A 26,314-nucleotide genomic window follows, 5' to 3' on the forward strand; every position below is an offset into this window, starting at 1 on the left:
TGAGGCTTTCAGAGTGGAGTTAGTAGCACTTCCGAGCTCAGAGCAAGGTTTGAGTTTGTCCCTCTGTGGGACACAGTGACCTTCCTGACAATAGGTAGGCTACTCTTGAACATCACGTGTGTTTGGTGCCTCCAGACATAATACTTATTTACTTAGTAATATACAGATGAATTTGGGTTCTAATTTAGAGTTAGATTAAACAAACAAATGAGCTCATCTAAATTTCTAGTAGGTTTTTTAACAAAGTTTATATCAAATAAGCACTCCCCAATCTTAAATGCACTAGCAAACCTTAAGCCTCGAGATGAACAGGGTCCTTTGAACAGGTCACATTCGCAATGGTGTGTGTGGTCCTTGAATCCAAATTTGCTTTGTTAAACCTATTAAACACAAAACATATACAAATAAGCCATCCTGATTACTTTATAGATTTTTCCAGTTCCTTTCAAAGGAAAGAGCACATTGGAAACTATTTAGAAAAGTGCGCTACCTGGTATATTCATAGCAGCCTTTTGAATCGACTAAAAATAATAATAATGCGAAATCGTACAATATTTCAAATAGAAAACCTTTTCGATCTTGGTGGTAAGATGGGTACCCACACACCTAGAAAAATAATAGAAACATCGCATAGAAAAGCAACGCCCCTCTATGATGATAATGATGATGATGAGATTCATATTCATAACATGTGATTCACTCAACAAAAAATGACGGAAGATCTCATGGAGTGAAAAACTGGGCATGTTCATTTAAAAGAAGCATTTTAAGGTAATTATTGATTTTCCGTTTCCATCCATGAAATACATTTTTTTAGCCTAATTGTCATTATAAATGACTGCCTTTTTAAAAATGACATTGCATTTCGGTTATTCTGTACGGACTTCCACGTTGTTTTCGTGATCTTTAGGACTAAACATGAACCCAACCTATCACGGCGAGGACACTTCTCTGCTGAACTTCACATGCAGTTCTGAGTCTAGTAACTGTAACACAAACCACACAGAAAGTCACCATCATCAGCACCTCCCGCGCTTCACCACCGCGGCTCAGGTCCGAGTCACCGTCACCCTCATCCTCTGCGCACTGTCTGCCTGCTGCAACATCGCCGTTCTTTACTCAGCCAACCATGACCGCAGAAAACAGTCACACGTCCGAGTCATCATTACCAATCTGGCTGTGGCGGATTTACTGGTCACGTTTGTCGTCATGCCTCTGGATGCAGCGTGGAATATGACGGTACAGTGGCTCGCGGGCGATGTCGCGTGCCGAACACTGATGTTCCTCAAACTCGTGGCCATGTACTCGTGCGCTTTCATGACTGTGGTGATAAGTTTGGACCGACAGGCTGCAATTCTGAATCCTCTTTCCATCAACCAAGCTAGGAGGAGGAATAAAGTTCTGCTGAGTGTGGCATGGACTACGAGTATCGTGTTATCCGTACCACAGGTGAATTAAACAATTAAACACTGTCATAAAGTAGGCTACAAACAAATATGACTGTGGTAAACGCTCTTATCTATTTATAAATCGCAGTGTTTCTCGATATGTTAAACACATTCAGGTATATATTTTTGTATAAAACATTAGATATACAAAATATGACAATTCTTTTAGAGAAGTTGTAATTTAGAAATCGTACAAAAGTGGCATCATATAAAACGTGACACGTTAAGGGAAATATTGTGGAACTTCAAAATATACCTACATCATATGATTGCCTTAAAGGGATACTTCACCCAAGACAAAAAACATGTTGTCAACCTTTACTCACCCAATATCATATTACTTCCTAAACAAAAGGACATGTAAGGTAATGTGGCAGCAGTCCTCATTCACTTCTGCATAATAAAACAGCATCAATATTCTTCAAAATGTTCCACGTCCATTTAAAAAAGAATGGCATACATCATACAAAAAAAGTAGTACACTAACCCTCTTCTCTCAACAGGTAGTGGTCTAGCTTTTTTTGTATTAGCACCTATTGCACTATTGCTCTTTGTATGACATATAGCTTATTGTTCCCCGAACTCTTGGTAAGTCCCTTTGTAGAAAAGCCTCTGCTAAATGACTAAATGTAAATGCGGTTTTGAAAAGAAGTTTGAAAATTGTGTAAATGACAAAAGTATTAAACTGTCAGTTTTATGTATTTTATAGTTTTTTCCTTTATACTCAACATCAACAACTAATAGTTACCTACCAGTAATTATGTAACATGTGCTTGGGATGTCCTCTCTTTACCAGATGTTTGTTTTCCACGTGGTGGTGATTGATTTTCCCGAGCAGTTTATCCAGTGCACAACCCACGGCAGTTTTAGCTCACGCTGGCAGGAGACTGTTTACAACATGCTTACCTTCACCTTTCTCTTCCTCATACCCCTCCTCATCATGATCTCCTGCTACACCAGAATACTGTTTGAGATCTCTAAGAAAATGAAAGACAACTGTAAGTCATGATTGAGGCATCTTTTTATTCTTGTGATGTATGATTTAAAAGAAATATTTAAAAATGACGGCCATGACCTTAAAATATATTGTGCATTAGGCTACTTCTTTTTGTTTTTGTGACATCCAGTGCTGTCCAACAGAGTCCAGCTGCGCAGGTCAAAGAACAACATCCCAAAGGCACGTATGCGGACACTGAAGATGAGCGTGGTCATTGTCCTGTCATTTACAGTGTGTTGGACACCCTACTACATGCTTGGTCTTTGGTACTGGTTCTACCCTGCTGGTCTGGAGGAAACCGTGTCGCACTCTCTCTCACACATGCTCTTTGTCTTTGGGTTGTTAAACGCATGTTTGGACCCCATCATCTACGGTCTCTTCACCATTCCACTGTGTAGAGGCAAGAGGCAGCAACGGCATGACAGTAACATGGTAACCTTAGAGCTAGAGAACACTAATAACTCTCTGAGGACCTCCCTCAGATGCTCAGCCTCCTCATTTACCTTAAAAAGACTGGCAGTTCAGCACACCTCTAGGGAAATGCCAGAATTAGACAAAGAGCATGTAAAAAGATGACTGGGGCAGATTTTTGTATAATAATAAATGTTTTTGTTATATTTGTTTTTTAATGTAATAATTGTAATTGAAGCCAATTCTATTATGAGCATTTGGATCGTACATTTGGAATCTACAATCTCAAAACTACTGGGTTATTTTCAACTCAAGGTTCGGTCAACAAGGAACAAACCCAGCTGTTGGATTTAAATTTGGGTTATGTATATTTTCTTCGTTCATTTAAGTGGTTTGGTTTGTGCATTTCGACTCAACCATGGGTTGATATGCGTGTATTTTATGTCTTAATGAGATATGTCTTGATTTTTTTCAGAGTAACAGATTTTTGTCTTGTGGTCAAATGTAAAATGACAATAAACTAATTGGAAATCAAAGCCTTTGGGTGCTTAGCAGAGATCATTATTTCACATAACTCAACGTGGATAGTCTGTGACTCACATAATTATATGTTACACATCTTAAATCTCTCATCTGCCCACGGCAGTCGAAGTGAGCAAGAACACAATGTGACTAAAATGAATGAAATAAACTAAATAATGACATGCATAACTTGTAATAACAGGTTAACTGGCTACAGTTTATCAAAAACATTGTGGCCCAAATGTAATATTCAGTACAATCCCCACAAATCATGGAAAGATTTGCTAGCAAAAACATGGTACAAGCTTTAGACTAATGTCTATCGCTGTCAAATGAAATGAATAATAAAAATACGTCCAGGAATAAGGTTTTGACATTAAGTATAATAATAAGCTGTGATCGTATGTAGGACTATCAATTTAATGCGTTCATTTAGTTTTAATTAAAAAAATGCTGCAATAAAAATTAACTAACTCGTGCTACATTACCCATCTGCAAAATTCTTAAGAAGAGATTTTCGTGCTGTACCCTTATAAATCATGAATTCTAACCATAGCCTACCATTAAACCATACACACAGATGAGGAAGCACAGAACGATACTCAAGATACATGATGGCATCAAGATTTCAATGCATTTGATCGACACGAATACAAAAGTAAAAAGCACTCCTTCTTTGTCAAGTATGTTGTGTCTGACTATTGTCACATTCCGTGATGGTTCATTTAACAGCACGCTTCTGAAGCTGTTCCCATTGGATAGCCAAATTTCTGTTCCTCTCTTCCAAAGTGTCCAACCTACAGACACAAACATAGAAAGTATACGTACTGTTTTTTGATAAAGGCATGATATGTTATTATACTGTAGAATCCAACAGCTTAAAGTTTAATATTCTGTTATACTGTATATGCATACTGTTAACTACAGTTCACAAACCTTTCCTGAATGTAAAGGTTACAGGCCTCCTCCAAACCTGAGAGTGGGACTCTCGTCTCTTTCTCTGTGGCAGCGGGCCATGTGATCCGACACCGATCGATTACTGAACATTGTGAAAAGCTGAAGATGAAAAGAGAAGTCGCATCCTCTTCTTTATCTGTCACCTTTTTCAAATGTGTTTTACTGTCACCTAATAAACACAGATCATATATAAAGCATTAAAGGTGAGAAATGTAACTCACTGAATAAATAACAACGTTTGAAAAAGTTGAAATGTATAAAGGCCTTCATCTGACAACTCATTTATTTAAACATTAAATATTACTGTTAAATTAGTACAAAATAAGTTTTACCAGTTGTTCACTGACAATGTGAAGCTCACCTCTAATATACAGGTTTTGCTGGACCGGATCCAGCACATATACAGGGTCCCAGACCGGCCCAAGCACATGGGTCTGAGGCAGGGTTAAGATAAAAACTGGTGCTGCATCCTTCATGTCCCATACAGACATGTTCCCATTTCTTTGCATCAACAAAGCCTGGAAGTTAATGGGGCAATGTTTTTTGTAACCAATGTTATGTTTTGCAGAAGTCATGCATGTTAGGAATGACATGAGAGTGATTTTTTGGAGTCCTTTACCAGACACTTTAGAAAGGAGACAGGTTCAGCAACAGTGGCAAAACTGCCTTGGTCTGCTGGTCTGATAAAAGAAAAAATATATTTTTTTGTTAAGTATTTCTCATGGCAAATTCATGGACTCTGGGTGTTTTGTACCTCTCAGTAAATGAAACAATCAATGTGTCTCCTCCACGTCCTGCTGTCACACTGTAGCATGACCCATTTCTGCATGTGACCCCCAAGTGTAGTTTTGGTGAAAAGGGGCCTTGATGAAGAGGCCTGTTGATCTGCTGTCGCTCTGTTCTCTGCAAAATGAACTTCAGTCTGCATATTGCACTGTCTCCAGGGATCACAATAGTGGCGTATGGACACCCTGCACCACCAGAAGATGATAAGGGGTAAAGTCTGATTACAGTCAGTGGGGAATATATTGTGACATTATATCAGGTTTGATACTTTAATTTAACACCATTACATTGGCATAGCATTTACAAAGATTGAAAGCTGAAGCGATCTTACCAAATCTCCGGTCCCATATGGTCACCAGCTGATTGACAAGTCCTAGAACAAGGAACCTTGTGCAGGCACTGGCAGCAGAGCAGAAGATTTCCTGAGAGTTTGGCCACAACACATCTGGCCTGGGCTCCCCATCTGATCCGGAAGAAATATAATGTAGAAGCATGTTTTTTCTTCTAAGATACAAATCATTCATTTGTGAGGTATGAAATACCGTTTTTTTCCTTTGAAGTCTTTAGAATATAATGTAAGAAATTATGACTGCCACTCCACCACAGACACAGAGCAATGGGAATATCTGCAGAAATAATAACAGGAAATACCAGAAATGGACATTCAGCAAAATCAAGGCAAGACTTTATCACAATAGTGATAGTGAAAATACGGTTTTATAGACCACTGTAAGGGAAGAATACAAACACTGATTCTTTGATCTGGCAGATTACTTTAGGAGTTTTGTGTGAAATAAACTCTTGGGTTCATGATTCACCTCTAGTTGGCTTTGCTCCCCCAGGCAATGGGTAAAACCCTTCACGCAGCAAAAAGTGAAAAGTACAGTTTCTGCAATGAAAAAAGTTGACAGGCAGAAACAAATGTTGTAGTTCTAAAGAAACATTTGAAATTGTGCTCTGTGATGTAATAAGATAAACACTCCAACAAGAGAAATTCTCAAAAAAGTATTTCAATTATTTTACCTGGGACCTTCTGATCTCTGCTGTGAGGGTGTCATTGGACTGGAGCTAAGATACTTTGAAAACATTTTCCTGAATGCTGCATCCTGATTTTCCCATTGCGAATTGCTAATCATGTGATTCTGGCCTGAGCCTATTATGGTTCCACCTTCTGTTTTCTGCAGGACTTCCGATGGACTTTTCAGAGAGGTTCCTTGCAGACATTTGTCAGAAGACGATACAATATGATTTAGAACATTTTCAAAACAACTAGAGCAAGAAAAATGATACATTTATAAACTTGGTTTTTCAGTGAAGATACTGAAGAAATTATAAAATGCATCAATGCTTTAAATGAGATACCTGCAGGGATTTCTGGAGGTTTAATCTTCACGAGGAAGACTGTGGGAGACAGTTTGGCCTCTGCGGAGCCTGAGGTTTGTGTGGCCTATGGAAAAAAACAGCAGAACATTAACATCTCATTTAAGCAACTCGGGAAACAGTGCCAGCAAACTTAATTACATGGAAATTGTGCCTCCAAAAAAACTTGCATTTGAAATGAACATTAACAAATGACCATGCTAAGTATTTATTGTAGGATTCATATAGTAAAGAATATGTTTTCTATCAGGAATATTTTTTTCTCAATGTAATTATAACAGTTACCTGTTTGGTTTCCAACTCTTTAAGCCACAAATCTCGTGGGAAACGATAAACATCCAACCAAACAGATCCACTGGCTTCAATGATATTGACCATGTACGACAACAGAATGTATGCATTATTTGGCTTAATGTTTAACTGCATTTTAAAATGTTTAGTTTATTGTACATTCAATTTAGTGAGATAAGATACATTTACAACTTACAGGTCATGACTGCAGCTCCAAAGTCTCCACTTCTAGACACTTCAAATTTTGTACAGATGTTTCTTTGGTTTAAATCATCCTGCACAAAATGAAACATTGCTGTGCATCTCCACTACAAACAACAAACACACAAAAAACTATTTCAAATGTATAGTGCACTTACAGTTTCATTCAGGACTTTAATCAAGTAAATATTCTCTTTGTGATGAACAAACAGTCGGGCAATACCTTACAAAACGGAAAAACGAATATGTGAAAAAAAGTACAGATTTTAAAAGCAATCCCTTCACTCTCTAGAAATTACCCATATCATCCACTGTACATAGAAGGTGCGTGCAGTTTTCCAAAGAGGCGCAAGAGATGCTGGTAAGCTCCACTCTTTCACCCTGCCATGCTCTTACTCTAGTGAGAGTGGATGTACTGATGACTGACAGACCATGAGCGTGACCCAGAAACAGGTAAGCTCCATCATCAGAGCACGCAACACTATTCGTTCTGCTAGGAAGCTAAGGACAAAAAAGACATTTTGGACACACGCACACAAATAATGCCACATCCCAGTTGAAGTAATATTAAACATACCTTCATTTCTTTAGCAGGGTTTAGCACAGGGACCTTTCTCATTCCCTCTGTGTCCTTTCTGATGATGTCCTGCTTTGATATAACTTCCCATGCTCTGTCAACAAGACTGTTCAACAATTTATTGATCACTCTGACAGACTCGGGTAACTGATGCTCGGGCTGGTACAGATCTGTCAAATGAGTTATGTCATCATCTTCGCTGCTGCAGTCTGAAGGCTCTGGAATCCCAAGGTCTTTTCTGTTGTATAACGTCATTCTGTATTCTAAAACAATGACCACATAACAGTATTACACTGAAACACACATTTGTCCCTGATAACCGCTTTTTAAAAGTGACCCTGTATGGTTTTGCCATTAACATTGACGTATACATTTTTAATGTACATGACACAGTATGCACGGTGACGTTAGTAAGGGACACACTAGGCGTCTCTTTTTTTCGCTGCACAAACCAAACGCGCAGACACGTCAAATAAATTATCACTGCGGAAAAGCCTACTTACAGTATAATACCAGGACAAACGTGTAGTTATGAAACATTTGCATGTAAATAATACAAATCATAAAGTTAAACAATCATAAAGGTTTAACGGAAAGCACATGCATTGTCGTGTTAATACTTAAAGGTAATGTGTCGAGTTATTTACTAACTTCCTTGGATCTCCTTGCGATGAGCAAATAAAGTAGTTTGAAATCTGTTGGCTTCGGATAGGATTCAACTATTTCTGTGTAAAAGTCTTATTGACTCGTAACGCATCTTTAATATAAATAAACAATTAACATTTTTAACACAGCACCTCACCGCCGACACTCCATCGGAGCTCTTCCGGAGTGTTTCGTTGTCATGACAACGTTGGTGACGATATAAAGCGATTCCCACCGATTCAAAGGACTAGGCCCCAGAATTTATGTGTTATTGATAAATCTTTACTTTGAGCAAAATGTTTTGGGTCACTTGGATGAAAAGATATCACATGATTTAAGATATTTGAATCAGGTTTTAGCAGTGTATGAACTCTGGGAGGAAGCCGCCACCATTTCAGCTTAACTAAACGACCCTTTTCCGACATTATTTTTCTGTGTAAAAAGTCTAGTGGTAACCATGTTTTTGGTGTATGAATTAACTGCTAAAACCACGCTTTTACTATTAGGCGGTTGCATATATGAAAAAAACACCTAACCCCAAAGTTTGACCACTAGAAAGGTGTAATTTTCAAAATGGTGTCCAAGATGGGCAGGAAGCCCTTAAAAATTTCCCAACTCCTTCATTATTTGGCCTAGACAAGCAATCTTGGTGTCTAACCCCATGATTTCTGGGTCTTTGAATCTATTGGACTTGTCTAAATTGCACTGACATAATTGCATACTTATGGAAAATATGATTTTGTGAGATTACTGATAGCTTTTATCATTGTTTGGGGTGAACCAGAGATGTAAACGATTTAGCCTATGTGATGTAACTCCTACTCAGTAGTTGTTTTTGGACACATACCCTTTTTTTGCTAAAAGACTTGACATTCAATGAAAAAGTTATTGCACCCAAAAGTAAATTAAATTGGAGTTGTATAACTTTGATCATAAACAACTGTGAATTAGCCCGAACAGAGGCCTGTGTGTGAACCCTCTAAAATGGCCACTAATTTCAATTAGCTTCTTCCTTTAAAAAAGCAAGAAGACACATCATTACCAACCTAGATTTTGCATTGCATAGTAAAATCCCAGTCATCGAATATCGCTTTCCGAAACATGTGCACCATCGTGTTCAATGGCCTTCAAATGGTGAATTTTGTCCACCTTGGATTTTGTTTGTGACCTGGCTTTCAAACACAATGTTCCACCCATTATTAAGTTTGATCTGCAACTGCACTGGAAAACAGCAGAGGATCATACTCTGTGGTGTGGATGCACCACAGAGTAGTCCCCTGACAAGCATAGTCTTAAAGTGATAGTTCACACAAAAAATGTAATTCAGACATTGTTTGCTCATCCTCATGTCATTTCATACCTGTATAAACACAGAGAACGATATTTGTAAGAACTTTATATTTTCAATTCTGTGATATCCTTGAGTGCCATAATAGGAAAAATTTAATGGTAGTCAAAGGAGCACCAGAACTGGTTGTGTTCCTAAATTCTTTGTGTTCAACAGAACAACAAAATATACATTTACATTTACTCATTTGGCAGACGCTTTTCATACAATATTTATTTTCCTACTATGGTAGTGGATGATGTCACAGAACTGAATATTGCTAACATTCTTACAAATGTCTTTCTATATGTTTAACGGAACAAAGACATGTATATAGGTTTGACAACCTGGATGAGTAAATGATGACAAACTTTGTCATCCCTTTAATGCTTGGAGGTTTTCATACTTTTATGAACCTACTTGGTGCAATAGACCCACTGATGGACTCAGGAACATTATGGAAGTTGTCTATGGACCAAATGCTGTCCAGCACATGAGGACTGGTAATTCAGTGCAAAGAGCGTTTCGTGGACATTTGCTGGTGGACAGATGTCTCAATCATATGGTTGTGTCAGAGCTGCAGGAGGATGACTCACAGTTTGAGTCATTGGTGAAGCAAACTGGAGCGATGTACTCATCCATGGTAATGAAAGAAACAACTTTGGAGAGTTCTGCAGCATCAGATATGCTGAAACAAATCGAGGAAAAAGTGGACACAAAGAGGGCAGACCTTAGCACAAGGTCAAAAACCAACTGGCTGTGGGTAAACTACCAGAAGATGCTGCAGACATCCCAAGCTTTGATCAAAGCAGATCGTACAGGATCTTGGAAGATGCACTTGCGCGCAATGTTGGACTGTCTGCCAATATTTGCAGACGCTGGTCACTGAAATCGGCATATTTTTACCTCCAGGACATGTGCCAACTCAAGACCAGACACCCTGATGTACATGACAAGTTTTCCAGGGGTTTCCATGTGATCCGCCGCAGCAACCAGTACTGGGCAGGCCTTAGCGCTGACCTTGTCATCGAGCAGACATTGATGCGATACTTGAAAAGCAGTGGAGGCTTGAGCCAAGGAAGTGTAATGACTGAAGAAATTCAAGCATTGTGAACCATGTCTACACCCATCACATCTGAATACAACAACTTGATGCTGGAATTCAATGACCTCACCTACACGACCGGTGAGCAGCACTGAGAATCCTCAGAAGAAAGGATGAAAAGACATCACTATGATCTAGAAAAGATCAAGGAAAAGCTTAGCATTTGTAAACCATTCTCTCCGGACCCATCTCTGAGAAATGTTGTAACTGGTGTTGTTGCCAAAGACGAGGTGAATGTGCATGAGTTTGGGACTGTTGGCAATTAGATAATTAAAAAGATTATTGTTATATCCTTCAAACGGAAAGGCCGGGCAAAAGCCCTTGCAGATGCCTCCACCATCAAAGTTGGCCAAGACCGAACCATTGATCCTGACTAGCTGTTCCAACGGTTCCTGATCATGTCGAAAACAGAACAGTTTGCCCCAACTAGCGCAGGCAGTCACGGAGTTCTCAAGCAAGAAATGTAACAAAAAAGTATTAAAAATATAATAAAATATATATAAAAAATAAAAGGGGTTAGCGGACAGCGCACAGTTCTAATGATTTTATTACACTTTATTGGAATCAAAAGAATGGTTATGAACCACAGAAACCACCAACACTAGGCAAAACGATATGAGAAAGGAGAAATATGCAATCACTTAAGGGAAATTGTACTTATTTTTCACATAAATATGCTTATAGCCAATTGCTTTTATATTTAATCGTGTTTGTAAACACTTATCTATCATGCAAATATAATGTATATAAAAAACAATGATGTCACCACCAGTGATGTCATAATGATGATGTCACATCAATCCAGTGATCTTTCATTCAATGTTATGTCGTCAAACAGCGTTGATGTCATAATGAGCCCCAGCAATGGTGAGCACAGAACATATTGAATGCTTAGTAGCATTGTCATCAAACCATTCTGGTTTGATTTATGTGTCATGCCACAGGTTCACGGCCACAGGGGCTAAAGCTTAGTCTATCCCAGCATCTTGGGCAGCAGGCGGGACACCCTGGTCGGATGGCCAGTGAATCAGTGTTCAAAGAATCATAAACGATTAATGTACATGCACTTGAAGAACAGTTCTTGAGACATTCACAGAATTTGAAAAGCAGCTGAACCTGAGATTTTTTTGCTGACTATATAATGTCATATTACCTGTCTCCACAGCTATTTTAAAGTTCAAACTCAAGCTTGAGAAGCTTTGAATGCAGGTGATTTATTTAATAAATTACCTGTTTATATGCTCTTAAATACATTTGGTTGTGTAGATTAAAGCAACAGGCTACTTCTGTACTTCTCTACTACCTTTTGGTCTTTCCAACACTGTCCCAGGATAGGTTTGTGCACTCCACTGCTCAGCAGAACATTATCTGTAAAACAAGTTAGCCACAGAAGCCTATAATCTTTAGTTGTAGGTTTGGTCACATTTAATTAATTGAACAATATACCCAGTGATATGTCCTTCACAACTCCTTCCTGCTGGAACATTCTTCCCAATGCGGTCCAGCCAACCACATCTCTCACAACCTTCAAAAAACGACTTAAAACACACCTCTTCGGCGAATACTTGACAGACAAATGAAAAAAAAATACACCAACCCTCTTCCCTCAACAGGTAGTGGTCTAGCTTTTGTTGAAACTAGTAACTTTGTATTAGCACCTATTGTACTATTGCTCTTCGTATGACAAATCGCTTATTGCTCCCCGAAGCTTTGGATAAAAGCGTCTGCTAAATGACTAAATGTAAATATAGCACGCAGAGAGTATAAATATTTGTGAAAATATAATTCAGTGTTTTGTAAAACAGGCACGGATTCATAAATGCTTTATAAAGCTTAATTTGTAGGCACACTCTTCACGATAAAGTGATTTTGGCAACCAAGTCAGAAAACTGCAAGAACACAATCCAGTGAACAAGCCTGTAAGCGTTCATGTTTCAATTTTCACACTGTATAAGGGTAATCAGATTTACCTTTGAAGGTACACTAGAACAAAAAATACAATTTCTTTTACATGTCTCGTTCTTTTAAAGTTTAATAGACCTGTAAAAAATCTACAGAGTTGAATAAACTGTAGTTGGTGCATCCAGGGCAAAAGTGCAACAGGGAGTACAAGTCCAGTTATTTGATCCACTCTCCTTATACAAATAAAGATATCCATTTATACACAAATACACATGGAAGTGTACAAGGCGACATATCACAGTTGATAAAATTTCATCACACTATCACAGGAAACACCCTAAAATATAAATCCTATTGAATTCACTTTTATGACAAAATAATATTTGGATAAGTTGAAAATAGAAAATAATCTAATCAAAATGTGCTCAGAAAAAGGTAATATAAATACAAAATAGTAAACAGAGTTTTTGCATCACATAAAATAATTGTTAACTTTTTAGTAAATAAAGCAAAATAGATTGCGTCGACATATACTTGTAAAATAAGTTATTCACAGATCAGTGGGCAATTTACATACATTAATGTTACTACATGAGCAGTAACAAGACAAGAATACTTTGTGTTCCAGAACGTCGGCTTCAGCAGTATTTCACTTAATCAAAGTTAATTTTAGGAGTCGTCTCCATCAACCTCATAAATGGAGTATAGATCTGTGACGGGCTGGTTCTCGCTCTGGGACCGGCAGGGGGCAGTTCTGAAGTTGGAGATAGTGTGGACTCAGACTCCACATTCTCACGACGGGTCTGAACGTAACTTGAAGATGATGCAGTTTGTGTGGTGCTTGTTGCGCTGTCCTGTGTATGTACGATATTGGACCGCAGCATTGTGGTGTACTCACCAGGAGAATATCTAAGAAGACTACTGTTCAGTCTGCTAAATCGGGGGACTGTTGAGTAAGAACTGGGTTGGACAGGCCCCACATACGGCTGCTCTTCAGATCTATGAAAACAGAAGACAATGTGTGTAGACGGTACTTCGAAAGTGATCTTTTGCATTTCTAATGGCAAGCCAATGTTGCGCTCATTACCTAATGGGCAGGTCACAGCCAACTCCAATTTCCCTGGTGGATACTTTAGTTTCAGAATTTCGCTGTACAGACATAAAATACTTCAGCTTGTCTTCTAACTCATTATTCTAGGAGAAGCAAGGCAAAGGACAGAGTCAGATCAGAGGCATAGAAAACTGACAGATATACAGACAGACTGTTGAACTAGGTCTTGGATGGATGAGAGATTTGAAACGACAATCAAAAGGAATCAAACTCAAAATTCCAGCTGACAGAATAGCAGTGGAATGTGAAGTGTTCACATTCAGCATGCTTTTTCCGACCATTCTGTGCCGTTTGTTGATTGGTGGAAAGGCAAGCCAAAAAAACAGATGTTGGTCCTACCTCACACTCTACAATCGCAATCCTGTCCAGCAGCTCAGCGATGAACATGTCCTTCTGTGCAACTTTAGCTCTCAGTGTTTCAACCTGTGGAATTTTGTTTAGTTCACATCATATCAAGACTTTGAAGTGATTACTGACAAACTTGGTATATATGGTACATTGCATCTTTACCTCTTCTATCATGGATTTGACCTTCCTCTGCTGAGAAAACACCATATCATTGAGGTGCTTTATTCTCTCTCTCAGTTCTGTCGCTTCCTCCTTTAGCTGCTCAGATCTGAGGAGACACGTTGTATACAAGTGATAATATATGCAATAAAACCTCGATTATTCTCAAATAAAATTAATAATAGTTTTTAGGAATTGTCTCTCTGAGCAGAAGATTTTAAGATTCTTTTTTATTTCTTTATTTGTTAACGCTTACATGTGCAATATATTGTCTTGAAATAAAATTATGTTGCTGGTTTTTAGGGCCTGTGGGCTATCCCATGAAACCAAAATAATTTGTTTCAACAACACAATAGTATCACAGGTCTCAGATGAAAAACGTATAACTGGTTGTCTTACTGTTTAGTCACAGCAATCTCTGCATGGTCAACTTGGTCCAAACCACGCAAGCGTTGTTCACAGTCATAAAGCTTTTTTATCAGGTCACCCTTCTCCTGTTACAGCAGAGTTATATTAATACAATAAAATTACTTTAGTGGAAAGAGGCGAGACGTAAATTAAGCAATATTATTTACCTGAGCCATACAGTTCAGTAACCGTTCCACCTCTGCGATTCTTTGGTCCCTTTCTGCGATCTTGTCCTCGGCTATTTTTGCATTCCTCTCTGCCTCTTCAAGCCTCCTCATGTAGTTGTCCAGCTGTGCCTGTGTTAAAAGTCAATTTAGTTCTTAGGTTCAGGTTTTTTACCATCAGTGAAGTCTGTCCTTCTACCACTAGGTGGAACCCCATCTTAAACAATAGACATTTTTTCTCTCTTCCCTGGTGTGTAACAACAGATGTTTCCTGTTATGAGACTGGAATGCTCACACCCTGCATGTGAAGCATTATACAAAACCACTACACACGTTTTTACAGTGTGTTAGAAAATAATCTTAAAATATAACCAAGTGATGCACGTAATTCTAGCAGTCTTTACTAACTGAAAAGAGAAATACGTTTTTATGAGGGTGTCTGTAGTTGTGTACCTGCAGAGCCTCTATATCTTCTACGTATTTCTTCTGCTGTTCCTGCAGTTGTTCTTTATATTCCTTCTGTAGCTTTGCACTCAAATCCTTCAATGCTTGAGTTTTGGCCTCTTGAGACGTCTCCACCTACGCATAAAAGTAATGGATCGCTACAATATTATAACATGCATCTATTCTAGACAAAGTTTTTTAACTCAAAGATATAATATTATGCAAAAAACTGTCCGAGTTTGTACAAGCCAACGGGTCTCTGGTCTCAATAATGTTAAGTAATATTTTAGACAAAGTACCAAAGTGGTATCACTTTGTCAGAAATAAAATTCCATGGCAGTACCTGAACTGTGTTTCCATTCAGTACCAAGTATTATTGTCTGATACCATTACTGTGGGGTAAAGGTTTACCTAATAATAACATTAGTGTGTGTGTATGGTAGTGTACCTGATGTTTCATAGAGAGATTTTCAGCCTGTGCTGCTTGTAGTTGTCTCTCTGTCTCCCTCAGTTTCTCCTCAGTCTTCTCTAAGGAGCTGCGCAGAGATTTCATTTCATCCCTTTTCCCCACTCGGTTTTGACAGGTTTCCAGCAATGATTTCTTAAATAGCAATGCACAGACATCTTTATAATAATTACACTGTGACTGCACAAAAGCAATTTCTCAAACAAAACTGAAAACACAGCTGGAACTGTTCCAATGATGTTTTCCATAACATTTTACAGTGAATTTATAGCTTAAAATTGTGTGTAAAGACACAATGCTGCATGAAAGGCTGTGCCGAGCAGCCTCACACTGTTTTTGTGTGTATATTCTTAAGTAAATAGTACATTTGATGTTATCAATTTCAGAATTCTATATCCATTATTTAAAAACTGTAACATTATGAATCAACTTCTGATAACAGTATGACATTTGTGTGACATGTATGATATCCAACATTGGTAGCAACAAGTTGACTACAAATGCTGTCAAACGTTTTTCTTAAAAGATCGTGCCTTTATCAGGTTGCAATGACCGCATTGATCTTGTACCTGCAGATCAATGTTTGTTGATATGAGTGTGCTGTTCATCTGGTCAAAGCTGTCCATAGCTGCCCTCCTTGTCCTCACCTCTGACTCTAAATGCCTCTTATGAGAGTTGGCCACCTGGGAAAAACAACAGTCAGCACATTGTCTTACCATTATGACACGTAAGGCTGGGCTCTTATTGTTCTTTAATTGAGAAACAGTTTTTGTGTTTAATAAAAGCAAGACGATATTCTTAGATATGAGTCACCTGTCATATGGATTTTTACTCACCCTTAATTCCTGAGATAATTTTTGCATTGACTGTTGCATCCCTCCAAACTGGCCGTACATCCGCTCTCTGACTTTTTCCAAAGAGTCACGTACCTGTGGGGAAAGAAGGAAGTGCGGTTTTTATTGAAATCTCCCCAGGGAACATAATCTTTCTTGATTTTACTTCCAGAATAGTTGAGTTTCGGCTCGATTTATTCAAACCTCTGAACTAGTTTATCAAGGTGTCCTATAGCTCAACTGCTAGAATGTGCAACGTCAAGGCTTCCGTTCTCAGAGAACACACAAACTGATATGTATAATGTATTCCTTCAATACAAAGTAAAGTCGAGTATAGAGATCCTTCATAGATCTTGATATTTTCCCGTGCTATTGTAGAATGGAATCTCCTTCTGGGCTTACCTCTCTGATGTACATCATTTCATCCCTCAGGTGACTAACAGAGCCCTCGCGTACCATCACTTCCTGTTGGTGGGTGGAGGCTGTGCTCGGCACTACGCCATAGACTCTAGGCCCGTGCTGAGCAGGCTGTTCCTTAATGATGCCATTGGATACAGGGCGCTGAGGGAAAAGGATCACATGGGTCAGATTTCAGTTTGTATATGTGTTATAAGCTACGAGTACCGATCCCACTGCAATATGTATATTAGTGCAATCTGGTTGAGAAAATAAGACTGTCGCTGTTATGAGTCAATATTTCAGAGTAAGAAGAGCATCTGCATGCTGGGGTATTTTAAGCATTGTTTTGGAGCGTTCAGAATGAGAGGTTGGGATGCAGACAGTCTGAACTGCCCTCAGTTAGCGTGTCATATTTCTGCAACGCAGAACAAAGAATGAAAAACTCAGTCCTGTATATTGTTTGGTTTATTTAAAACCATAAATATTGTTACAACCTGATTCAATGTGGAGTTTTAGGCACCTGAAACATGGAATGCTAAAAAAAACACCTAGTAAAAGTACATCTAGAAAAAATGATTCCATGAGAAAGGCAATGGCAGAGGAAGATAAAGTGAAAAAGGTGTCATAATGCCACACCCCCGGAGCAAATAAATGTTAAAAGCTCTTGCTACAGGGCAGAAGGTTGCTGATCAGTGACTTTGCAATGTATTCTTAATTTTTATCCGGGTTGAATATTCTACTGCATGATTCTGGATGCTTTATACACCAAGTCACTTACTGAATATCTTCAAGATTCTATGACCAAAGGAGTTGCATGCTCTTTTGTTATTCGTTTTTAGTTATAAGCAAACAAACATGTTGTGTAGCAAAAACCCTAAGGTCATACACCATACTTCAGCTCATGCTTGCATTGCAAACAATAAATCATAGGCTCAAATACCTTGTGGAAAACAAGCACCTGTGTTTTTCACTTTACCATTATTCAAGCAGTATCATAGAAAGATTTACTCAGATAATATTACCAGGTGTCATGAATACACACATGCACAAAAACATGTTTTAAAAAGCATATGGCACCGTAATGGATATGACGTAAGAATACTGTTCCTGTTTCTATTGGGATGCCTATTTGAATATGTGTGTTTTAAGGATACTTAAGTTATAAGTTCATAGTTATTTAGGTTTGCTTATGAGGTGCTATACCTTGTCTTCCTGTTCAGATGATTCTCTACCAGGTGGTCTCTCTCTCTGCATGAGTCCATTTTTCCTTTTCCAGGTACCATTGACCACTTTTTCTTTCTGTGATGTAAAAGTTGATATATATTTAATGATTTAATCTTTGGGTTTGCTGTTAAAACAAGGTTAAGATTGGGACATGCATAACAGGTTTAGACAATTCTAAAAGTTTAGCATTCTTTTGGTTAAAGACAAATCATAAAAAGTGTTCTTGTTTATGACCAACAGCATTGTTATACTCTGTGAGACAGGTTTCACATTGTAATGAGGTGAGACAATATTGATCAACTCCAGCTGTGATCACACACTGAGGGTGTGGTACTCTCTTTTCTCAGGACAAAGTTTCACAGAACTGTAATCTCATTCATTTTGTGACCACACCTTTTTACAGCTCCTTCCTAAAACAAAATATAGACCACCTTCCCAATGATGCACAGTGAATAATATAAAACTTACGTAGGGAATTATAAAAGGAAGGCCCTTAAAGGAACAGTTCACCAAGTTCCATCATTATTTACTGACCCTCATTTCATATTTTGAAGAATGTTGGTAATCAAACAACACTAACCTGCATTGACTTTAAATATAAGTTTTTAATGGCATGAGGGTAAATAAATGCTGACAGGATTATAGTTTTCGATAAACTCCATTTAAAACCTTCTACAGATTTCTCTCAAGCTAAGGGCGGGCACAACTCTTTAATAGAGTATGTGAAGCATGAGAATATCTCTTTAAGGTAGAAAGTCAAATATTTTGAATATAGATAGTGAGAGTAAGATTAATGATTTACCGCTGACTCTGACCGCGTGGGAGATATAGTGAGAGAGTTGGTGGAGATAAGAATAGTACATTCACTGGACATTTTTCCGACACATTTCCACCTGACTGCATACAAGTATCTAACCAAACAATGACAGACAACACTAACAACAAAGCTGCCTTGAGATACTTATCTTTCAAATATTTTACTGATATTGCACACTCTTCAACCGTGTTAACACCTTGGAATAAAAAGTTTTACCCCGTTCATATTCTCCAGTGGCTCTGTATAGTCTTACTGATTGAATTGCATGCTATGTCGTCTTTATGATCTAGCTCTATTGTTGCTGTACAAAGACGTACCGGCAGCTGGTCAATCCTGTCTAGCACCTGTTTCACAGAATACAGTATATCTGTTTGTGTGGGTTACAGTAGGTGAAGGACTGCTTACTCTGGCATTGGTGAGACCAGTAGTAAGCTCATTCTGAGAGGTTGCGCTTAATGTCTTTTCAAGAAAAGGTGATCCTGGATCAGGGTACATTTCTGGCTTTCTTGTAATCCAACAGGTGTAACTCGGGTAATGCAGACCACAGGTAGACCTGACTCCCACGGTGGATAAGATTACCAAACACGCCCTTCTACAATTTTGCAATGGGGTTTTTTGTCACTGTTATAACCTTTAGTCTTAACAATCTATTTCCTTCCTCTTTTCACCTTTTCGTCTTTCTCTGACCTGGTTTAAATTTTGTATGGCTGTGTCACTACCAATCGCAAATGAAGAGTTCATTTGCAAAAACAGGTAACTTAGTTTTTTACCGTTTTAACAAATCATTTTTTTTTCTTATGCATTCCAATTAATATCAATTCAACTACAGTTGGTAGTTATAGTAGTAACTTAATAGAATGTATAATGTATAAAATACAGCTAAGACAATAAAACTATAATAACATACAGTTATCTGTTTCTGCAAATAAACTCTTCAAATATTACACATTGTCACAGTAATAATACTTGTAGTCTTTTTTTATGCATAAACAGTTCTCCACACTCTATTTATCTATTTGCAGCACATGCTGTATAAAGAAATTGTCTCTTCTACCGTAAATGGCCATCGACAGCTCATTAGGAGATCCTGAGATGTGTTTACTGATGTTGCACACAACACAATGACAGTCTACAGCTGGCCTGTACTCCTGAGAGAGACACTGATAAGGCCTTCAACAGTTTTCTGTTGGCAGAGCTCCTGGATTTCTATTTCTTACTGGTATCCGGCTTATGAAAGTGCTAGATGTTCCCAAATCAGCTGCTATCAGAGGCCCAACAGTTGAACTCAAGGTCTAAACGCTCCTAGGCCAAGGTACAGAAACTCCCATGACACACCTCTCTTGACTTCTTTTTCAGCACACTGTCTGCGGATGGCCTATGGCAACTTATACATTAATTTGTCATATACAGTAGACTAAGCATGATATGAAGGTGGTAAACAAGCTCAAAATGTAACTTCGCCTCCTTAGGTAAGCAAGTGACTAATTCCATTAACTTTGTTTCATGTGACTCTCTTAAGACAGCTCAAGGATATTTGAACAGGAAATCTGCATAAAGCCTAATTTGTTTTTATAACATTGCCTGTAGAGGTCTATACAGTGATGTTTACATTTGCACATGGGGGATTTAGCACAATATCAGGCATCAACAGAGTTCTGAAATGCATGACTGAAATGTTTTTCATCATTTTAAAATCTGAATACTTTTGTAAACAACAAATTTGTCCCAACATATTTATTACTAAATCAATTCAATCTATTTATTTCACATTTTTGCATTTATTCATGTCAGATATTGTCAATACAACTGTTCATGTAAGTTCATGGTCAATTAAAGGAGCAATTTGGGAATTTTAGGAGTATCTATTGCCAGAAATGTAATTTAATATACAAAACTATTTCTTCAAATGTGTATAAAGAACTTACGTAATGAACTGTTATGTTTGTATTACCTTAGAATGTCGATCTACATACAGATCGGGCCTTCACACATTGAATTCGCCATGTTCACGTTTTGTACAGTAGCCCTAAACGGACAAACAGCTCTACAAAGTGCATTTCCTCTCCCTTTATTCTGCGGTACTTAGACCGGTTGTCTCTGACTTTACAAAGGGGAGAAAAACGTCTACTCACTTACACCTAACTGCTATCTTGCTGTCAATAGCGTTGCTATTTATCTGTTAGATAGCTCTGCCCTCAAACGTGCTGTGCAGTGCAAGCTTAGCTTCATCATAGCTTAGACCACGTAAATAATAATGCAAATGAATAAAATAAGCGAAGAGGACACGAGTATATACTCGCAGTACACTGCTTCCAGATAAACAATGATGCTAATATTATAACAAAAACAACAACAAGATATCTTTGCAACCTCCTCAGGGGGATTTTTAGCCAATTCTCAAATTCACCGCTACTTGGCGCTATAAATTCCACTCTAGACCTTTAACTAATATTAAAAGCTACAACTTTTGATTTAAAAAAATTATTAGTAAATGCTAAAATTAATATGACCTGAGATTAATAAATGCTGTAGAAGGATTTTTTCATTGTTAGTTAATGCTAGTAAATGCATTAAGTAATTTTAACTAATACAACCTTAATGTAAATGTTACAAATTATTTTAACACTTTAAAAGGCTTCCGAGTGTGAGGCCTCAAAGACCTTGTTGAAAACTTGGACGTTTGAACATGCAGAATATTTTTATTTCTTTTGGATGCGTTTAGTCACAATATAATTCCTATAGTTACAATATTGTTATTTCATAGTTTGAATGAGCTTTAATGATCTAAAATGTGAAAACGTATAAATAAAGACGTATAAAGACTTAATACATTAATCCATTTAGCAGACACAACATACAAAGAGTACTGTGATATTTCAGTATTCCAACACTATTATTTGTATCCTGTTCTTTTTTTTTCTGTTATCAGGCCATTATGCCATTTGTGGCGCTCCCCAAACAAAATGAAGATACCAAAGTCATTAGGAAAGAGGAAGTCTGTTATAATGACGTGATGACATGTTTAGCGTCAATCCGTCTGGAATAGACATTACGGAAAATGATACTTACAGAGTTGGTCGTTTCATTCTGAGTTTTAGGACTGTCATCGGGTCGCAGTGTGAGTCTCAGACGCCTAATTCCCCTCTGGTGGACGTGGTAAGAGATAAACAAACAAAACAGATAAACAAAGAAACAAACAAGCAAGCATTAGTCACACTGTAGTCACCCTGTGGCAGCTATTATTCAAATAATGTAAAACACCCAATGGAAACAGCTAAGTGTACTATGAAAAAACGATGAGAAGACAATAGTTATTAAAATATATATTTACTTCTAATGAAAATTGTGTGTTTCTCAGGTAGGGAATTTATGCACGGTCCACAGAACAACTAACACTTGATGGTTCACGAGCACAAAGACACGACTGTTTCTCAAGCCTTGCCAAACATAACATTTATCTTACTAGTAGTGACTTTAATTGTTATACTCATATTTATGTTATATTGTACATACATACAGTCAAAGACTACAGTCTACAAATGTGGTTCACTGTGTTTTAATGCCCTCTCCACTGGTTACTGAATCTGCATCGGAGTGGGTGTCAGTTGATTAGATGTGAGACTGTCTGTGAATGGCAGCTGACCACAGCAGTGACGGCTGAGTGCCAGGCCCTGATAAAATAAACATGACAGGGCCCTGCCTCACATGTAGGCAGCTCTTATTACAGGCCCTCACTAAAACAGAGTCGATGTGGAAACTCTCACATGCTCACGTCAACAGCATGACTATGTGCCACTGATGTGCCTGGATACAACCATTAGAGTACAGTCCAAAACAAGTGACAGAATGGGGAGAGAGAGCGAGCGAGCGTGAGGAACGGAGTGTGAGCTGAAACCAGCAAACGTGAACAAATGACACTGACAGAGAATTTTACGAACGGAGGAAAACTCTGGAAGGAAGGAAACAAAGTTGGAAGATGAGCAAGAGCCCCCGTCTTCAGTTTTTTTGCATTCATCTGTGTTTCTTACCTCATTGAGGTCCGATATCTGAGTGATGGTGGTTCTGGTGCTGGTCGCACCGGCCGTGCCATTTTGCAGCATGCCTCCTTCTTCAATGTCCCTTTCTGTCCACGCCACACATTCACACAAACACTATCAATGTCCACTCCCACCGCTGCAGGCTACACAGTGTCAAAGAGAGGAAGAATGGAAAAAGTTCCCCTCAACAGCTCTGCCAGAGTTCCGTCCCCCGGATTAGAGGGAAGGGGGAGAGAGAGAGAGAGAAAGTATCGGGGAAAAACGAGGCTCAGTATTCCAATGTGCATAGGTCAGTAGAAAAACAGCACTCCAGCAGGCAGGCAATCCAGAGTGACAGCGTTCCATATAGACTCCTCCTGACTGAGAGAGAAAGAGAGAGAGAGAGTTGTCAGCCGTTCATTATCTGTTCTGGCTACGTAAGCCTAGTTACCCATCAAACCAGTCCAGCCACATTTTAGCTGTATGCTCTCTCGAGCACCCACCTACCTGTCACCAGCTGCTTTCGTGGGGTGGGGCTGATGTCATCAGGGTGGAGCACTCTTCATATTCACTGTAGTGGAAGGCGTTACACCTTAAGCCCCAGGTATACTTGACTCATCTCGCACAAGCACGTCCGCACAGCTTCTTGAGCATACGTCCGAGTTCGACACATGCACAGTACAAATGACAATGTGTGCTCTGCCAGAACGCAGACTCTCCTGATGACGAATATCACGTCACACGGGCAGCACGTGGACAGGCAGACCATACCTGCTCCTTTACATTTAGCAGACGCTTTTATCCAAAGTGACTTACAAAGAGTTCGGGGAGCAATAAGCGATATGTCATAAAAGAGCAATAGTACACTAGGTGCTAATACAAAGTTACTAGTTTAAGCCGCAAGTATGGTCCAGCCTTCCTCAGACCCGCCCGCATGACATGATCGGGAGGGTCCACGGCCGGCCGTATACCCCATCCGCATGCAGCCCATTTTTTGAGACAGCGCGGATGTGCGAGAAAAATACGCTAGTCCACTAGGGGTCAATAAACACACAGAAAGTGTGGCGTTGTCAAAGAAGGACGATACAAAATCAACACGCTGAAACCAAGAACAGAAAGCTAAGAAGCATATCCTTCTCCATACTGTTAGATTGTGGTTCTTGTTGTCTTACTGTTTGCTCTGACTTTTTGCAATAGCAAATGACTCCCTCTAATATCCATTCTGTATATGACGCGGTTCATCGCTGCCCTTTGACGGTCTGGTAGAGCACACATACTCATTTGTATTGCGCATGCGTAGAAGTCGGACATCCATGCTTAATAAGTGATGAGTATGCTCAAGAAGCTGAGCGGATGCGTTTGCGCGAGAGACGGACACGAAATGTCAAGTATACCCTCGGCTGCAGATAGCCTATTCTACTTCTGCTTGCAGTGTGACTGCTTTGCTTAGAATTACACATTTGCAGTAATGCACCAGTGAATTTAGTCATTTGAAATGGCAGTATGATCAAAACCGTGAGTAAGAACGGAAATGAAGGAAAAAGCACAAAATTATTGTGATAACATGGATCATTTCTTTTTAATCTTGTCTACAAGCCAACAGCGTTTCTGAACTTTGTCTAATGATATCTGAATCGGTGTGATTTCGTTTACTTAAGATATTTGCACACCTTGAAGGTAAATCATTCATTTTTAAAACACATCCCAGTTTAATGATTAACAGTTTTCACTTTCTAAGTATTCGTTTGATTCACCGGATGAAAACATGAACTGTGATTTTCTTGACTTTTGGTCTCTTTTAATGTTACAACACACTTTTAACTAGATATCCTCTTTGAGATATGGATAATTTCGTCATTTTAATGATCAAATTAGTTCTTTGAAGATAACAAATCTTTCGAACATGTAGAAATCCAAGAGCAGGGAAATGAAGCAGCATGTGAAAGGTCAAGGGGATTATGTTCCAGCCTTTCATGATGGAAAAAGGGGATCTTTGGAGGAGTATGAACTATGCCTAAACTATGACTGACTATATTTGAACTATGCCTGAAATTAACTGTTTATGCTCCCCTATGAAAATGAACCATGTTTAACAATAGTAGGCCAAACGTCGTTTTATTAGTAGTAACCACACATTTTTCAGGGTCAACAGGTACCACGAAAACCATGTATTTAAAATGACCGTACGAATTGTAATCTGCCAAAAAAACATGCTTGCTTTGACTGTAATAAAACCATGTCTAACTTTATTATTACTGAACAAAAATAATTTGTTAAAGAAATAAACGAACGAATGATATGACCTCATCTTGCACTACAGGGTATCTTACACAGTATCAGACGTTTTTATCGGAGTCCTAGTTTCACATATTTAAAAGGTTATCTGCTACAAATCGGTAACTATATAAAACAAAGTAGGTTTTAGTTTCGCTTCAGTCTCGAACCTGCGACTGAAAGTTGAAGCTGTATTTTGCAGCTCGCGCAACGTGCTTTTATGTCGGCGTATATAATGTGTTGTCTGACGCAATTCATTTATTCACTCCTTTATAAAGGTTTGTATGCGAAGTAAAAATGTGTTTATATACCCAATCGACGAAAAATCCATATACACTTGAGTAGTGTAACACGAGGATCACCAAAAACATGACAGCAGCGGGGATTTCCTGCATTAAGAAAGCTTGCTGCTTAAGAAATAAGCATACATTTTGAAAATATGTTATCAAAACCACGTACACTCACATGCAACGAGTCCATTTATGTCAGGGGCTTAATACAACCTAAAGGTGTACGTTATATCTGACAGAGGGACCTTGTCTGCCGCCATATTGAGATCATGTGACCTATCGACCGTCTTCATGTAGCCACAATTAGACACTTCCTCTCATATATTTTTACTTTTTTTTTACAACAGTAGCTGAACATATTTGTTTTCTTGATGCTACATCCACACCGCTAGGTGTCCACTGATTTGGGACAGAAAGACGACTGAATTATTGCAACACACCTCAATCGGTGACTGTCATGTGATTTGTCTATTCTTACATCGGTGCATGCATAAATTTATAAAGTAGGGATGCACCGATATGTACATTTAGGCCGATAACCGATAATTCTTGAACACTGTAAGCCGATAACCGGTAAATTGGCCGATATACAGTAGCCTAAATATGAATTTATTTAAACATTTTCTGAGACTGAAATTAATTTCCCACCTGAAAACCATGTACCAAGCCTACTTTAAACTAATTTAAGTTTCTTTTACTTGTAAACTTTTCTGGTATAATGTTTATTTAAAAAACAAATTATAGATGTTCTCCCACAAGTCTATAGGTCTCAAGACAGAAAGCATTCAGACAGCAGTCTGATTCAACAATAT

At 38.5% G+C, this 26,314-nt stretch overlaps 3 protein-coding genes across 14 annotated transcripts; 1 reads left to right on the forward strand and 2 right to left on the reverse strand.

Moving 5' to 3' along the window:
* Positions 1-918: 918 nt before the first annotated feature.
* On the forward strand, positions 919-3,601 carry gnrhr2 (gonadotropin releasing hormone receptor 2; the record flags this gene model as incomplete). Its single annotated transcript, XM_079463732.1, has 3 exons — positions 919-1,449; positions 2,245-2,446; positions 2,576-3,601. 3 exons carry the CDS (start codon positions 919-921, stop codon positions 3,019-3,021), a joined length of 1,179 nt encoding a protein of 392 aa, XP_079319858.1. The 3' UTR covers positions 3,022-3,601.
* wdr93 (WD repeat domain 93) lies at positions 3,111-8,408 on the reverse strand. Its single transcript, XM_079466883.1, has 16 exons — positions 8,222-8,408; positions 7,571-7,833; positions 7,293-7,494; positions 7,152-7,216; positions 6,989-7,067; positions 6,787-6,860; positions 6,484-6,568; positions 6,145-6,334; positions 5,940-6,010; positions 5,664-5,747; positions 5,453-5,584; positions 5,090-5,306; positions 4,955-5,015; positions 4,697-4,853; positions 4,315-4,504; positions 3,111-4,175 (listed from the first exon to the last, which is right to left on the reverse strand). The coding sequence occupies exons 2-16, from the start codon at positions 7,823-7,825 to the stop codon at positions 4,100-4,102; spliced, it is 1,938 nt and encodes a 645-aa protein (XP_079323009.1). The 5' UTR covers positions 7,826-7,833; positions 8,222-8,408; the 3' UTR covers positions 3,111-4,099.
* A 4,015-nt stretch (positions 8,409-12,423) lies between these two features.
* On the reverse strand, positions 12,424-25,811 carry myzap (myocardial zonula adherens protein). Of its 12 annotated transcripts, none has more exons than XM_079460503.1 (17): positions 25,678-25,703; positions 25,524-25,601; positions 23,446-23,509; positions 22,951-23,319; positions 21,992-22,066; positions 18,085-18,180; positions 16,885-17,043; positions 16,486-16,578; positions 16,219-16,332; positions 15,632-15,784; positions 15,193-15,318; positions 14,743-14,871; positions 14,567-14,661; positions 14,171-14,276; positions 14,000-14,083; positions 13,637-13,743; positions 12,424-13,548 (listed from the first exon to the last, which is right to left on the reverse strand). In XM_079460503.1, the coding sequence occupies exons 4-17, from the start codon at positions 23,020-23,022 to the stop codon at positions 13,203-13,205; spliced, it is 1,755 nt and encodes a 584-aa protein (XP_079316629.1). In that variant the 5' UTR covers positions 23,023-23,319; positions 23,446-23,509; positions 25,524-25,601; positions 25,678-25,703; the 3' UTR covers positions 12,424-13,202. The 12 variants fall into 12 exon arrangements, with proteins under 12 accessions (XP_079316629.1, XP_079316621.1, XP_079316625.1 ...); XM_079460497.1 differs by lacking the exon at positions 25,524-25,601 and having other exon boundaries at positions 12,657-13,303; positions 13,448-13,548; positions 25,672-25,811; XM_079460496.1 differs by lacking the exon at positions 25,524-25,601 and having other exon boundaries at positions 12,657-13,303; positions 13,448-13,548; positions 25,678-25,797.
* Between the last annotated feature and the right edge of the window lie 503 nt (positions 25,812-26,314).

The sequence above is a fragment of the Barbatula barbatula genome, assembly GCF_947034865.1.
Source record: "Barbatula barbatula genome assembly, chromosome: 1".
In the NCBI taxonomy this organism is placed as follows: domain Eukaryota; kingdom Metazoa; phylum Chordata; class Actinopteri; order Cypriniformes; family Nemacheilidae; genus Barbatula; species Barbatula barbatula.

Excerpts from the sequence above, each read along its gene's own strand:
- wdr93 (XM_079466883.1), bottom strand. The coding sequence starts at position 7,825 with ATGACGTTATACAACAGAAAAGACCTTGGGATTCCAGAGCCTTCAGAC. Across the intron at positions 6,335-6,483 it reads ACCTCCAGAAATCCCTGCAG|GAACCTCTCTGAAAAGTCCA; the intron begins GTATCTCATTTA and ends AATGTCTGCAAG. Across the intron at positions 5,585-5,663 it reads GACTTCAAAGGAAAAAAACG|ATGGGGAGCCCAGGCCAGAT; the intron begins GTATTTCATACC and ends CTTCCGGATCAG.
- myzap (XM_079460500.1), bottom strand. The coding sequence starts at position 23,022 with ATGCTGCAAAATGGCACGGCCGGTGCGACCAGCACCAGAACCACCATC. Across the intron at positions 15,785-16,218 it reads CAACAAACATTGATCTGCAG|AAATCATTGCTGGAAACCTG; the intron begins GTACAAGATCAA and ends TTGCTATTTAAG. Across the intron at positions 15,319-15,631 it reads ATCTCTCTATGAAACATCAG|GTGGAGACGTCTCAAGAGGC; the intron begins GTACACTACCAT and ends TTTTATGCGTAG.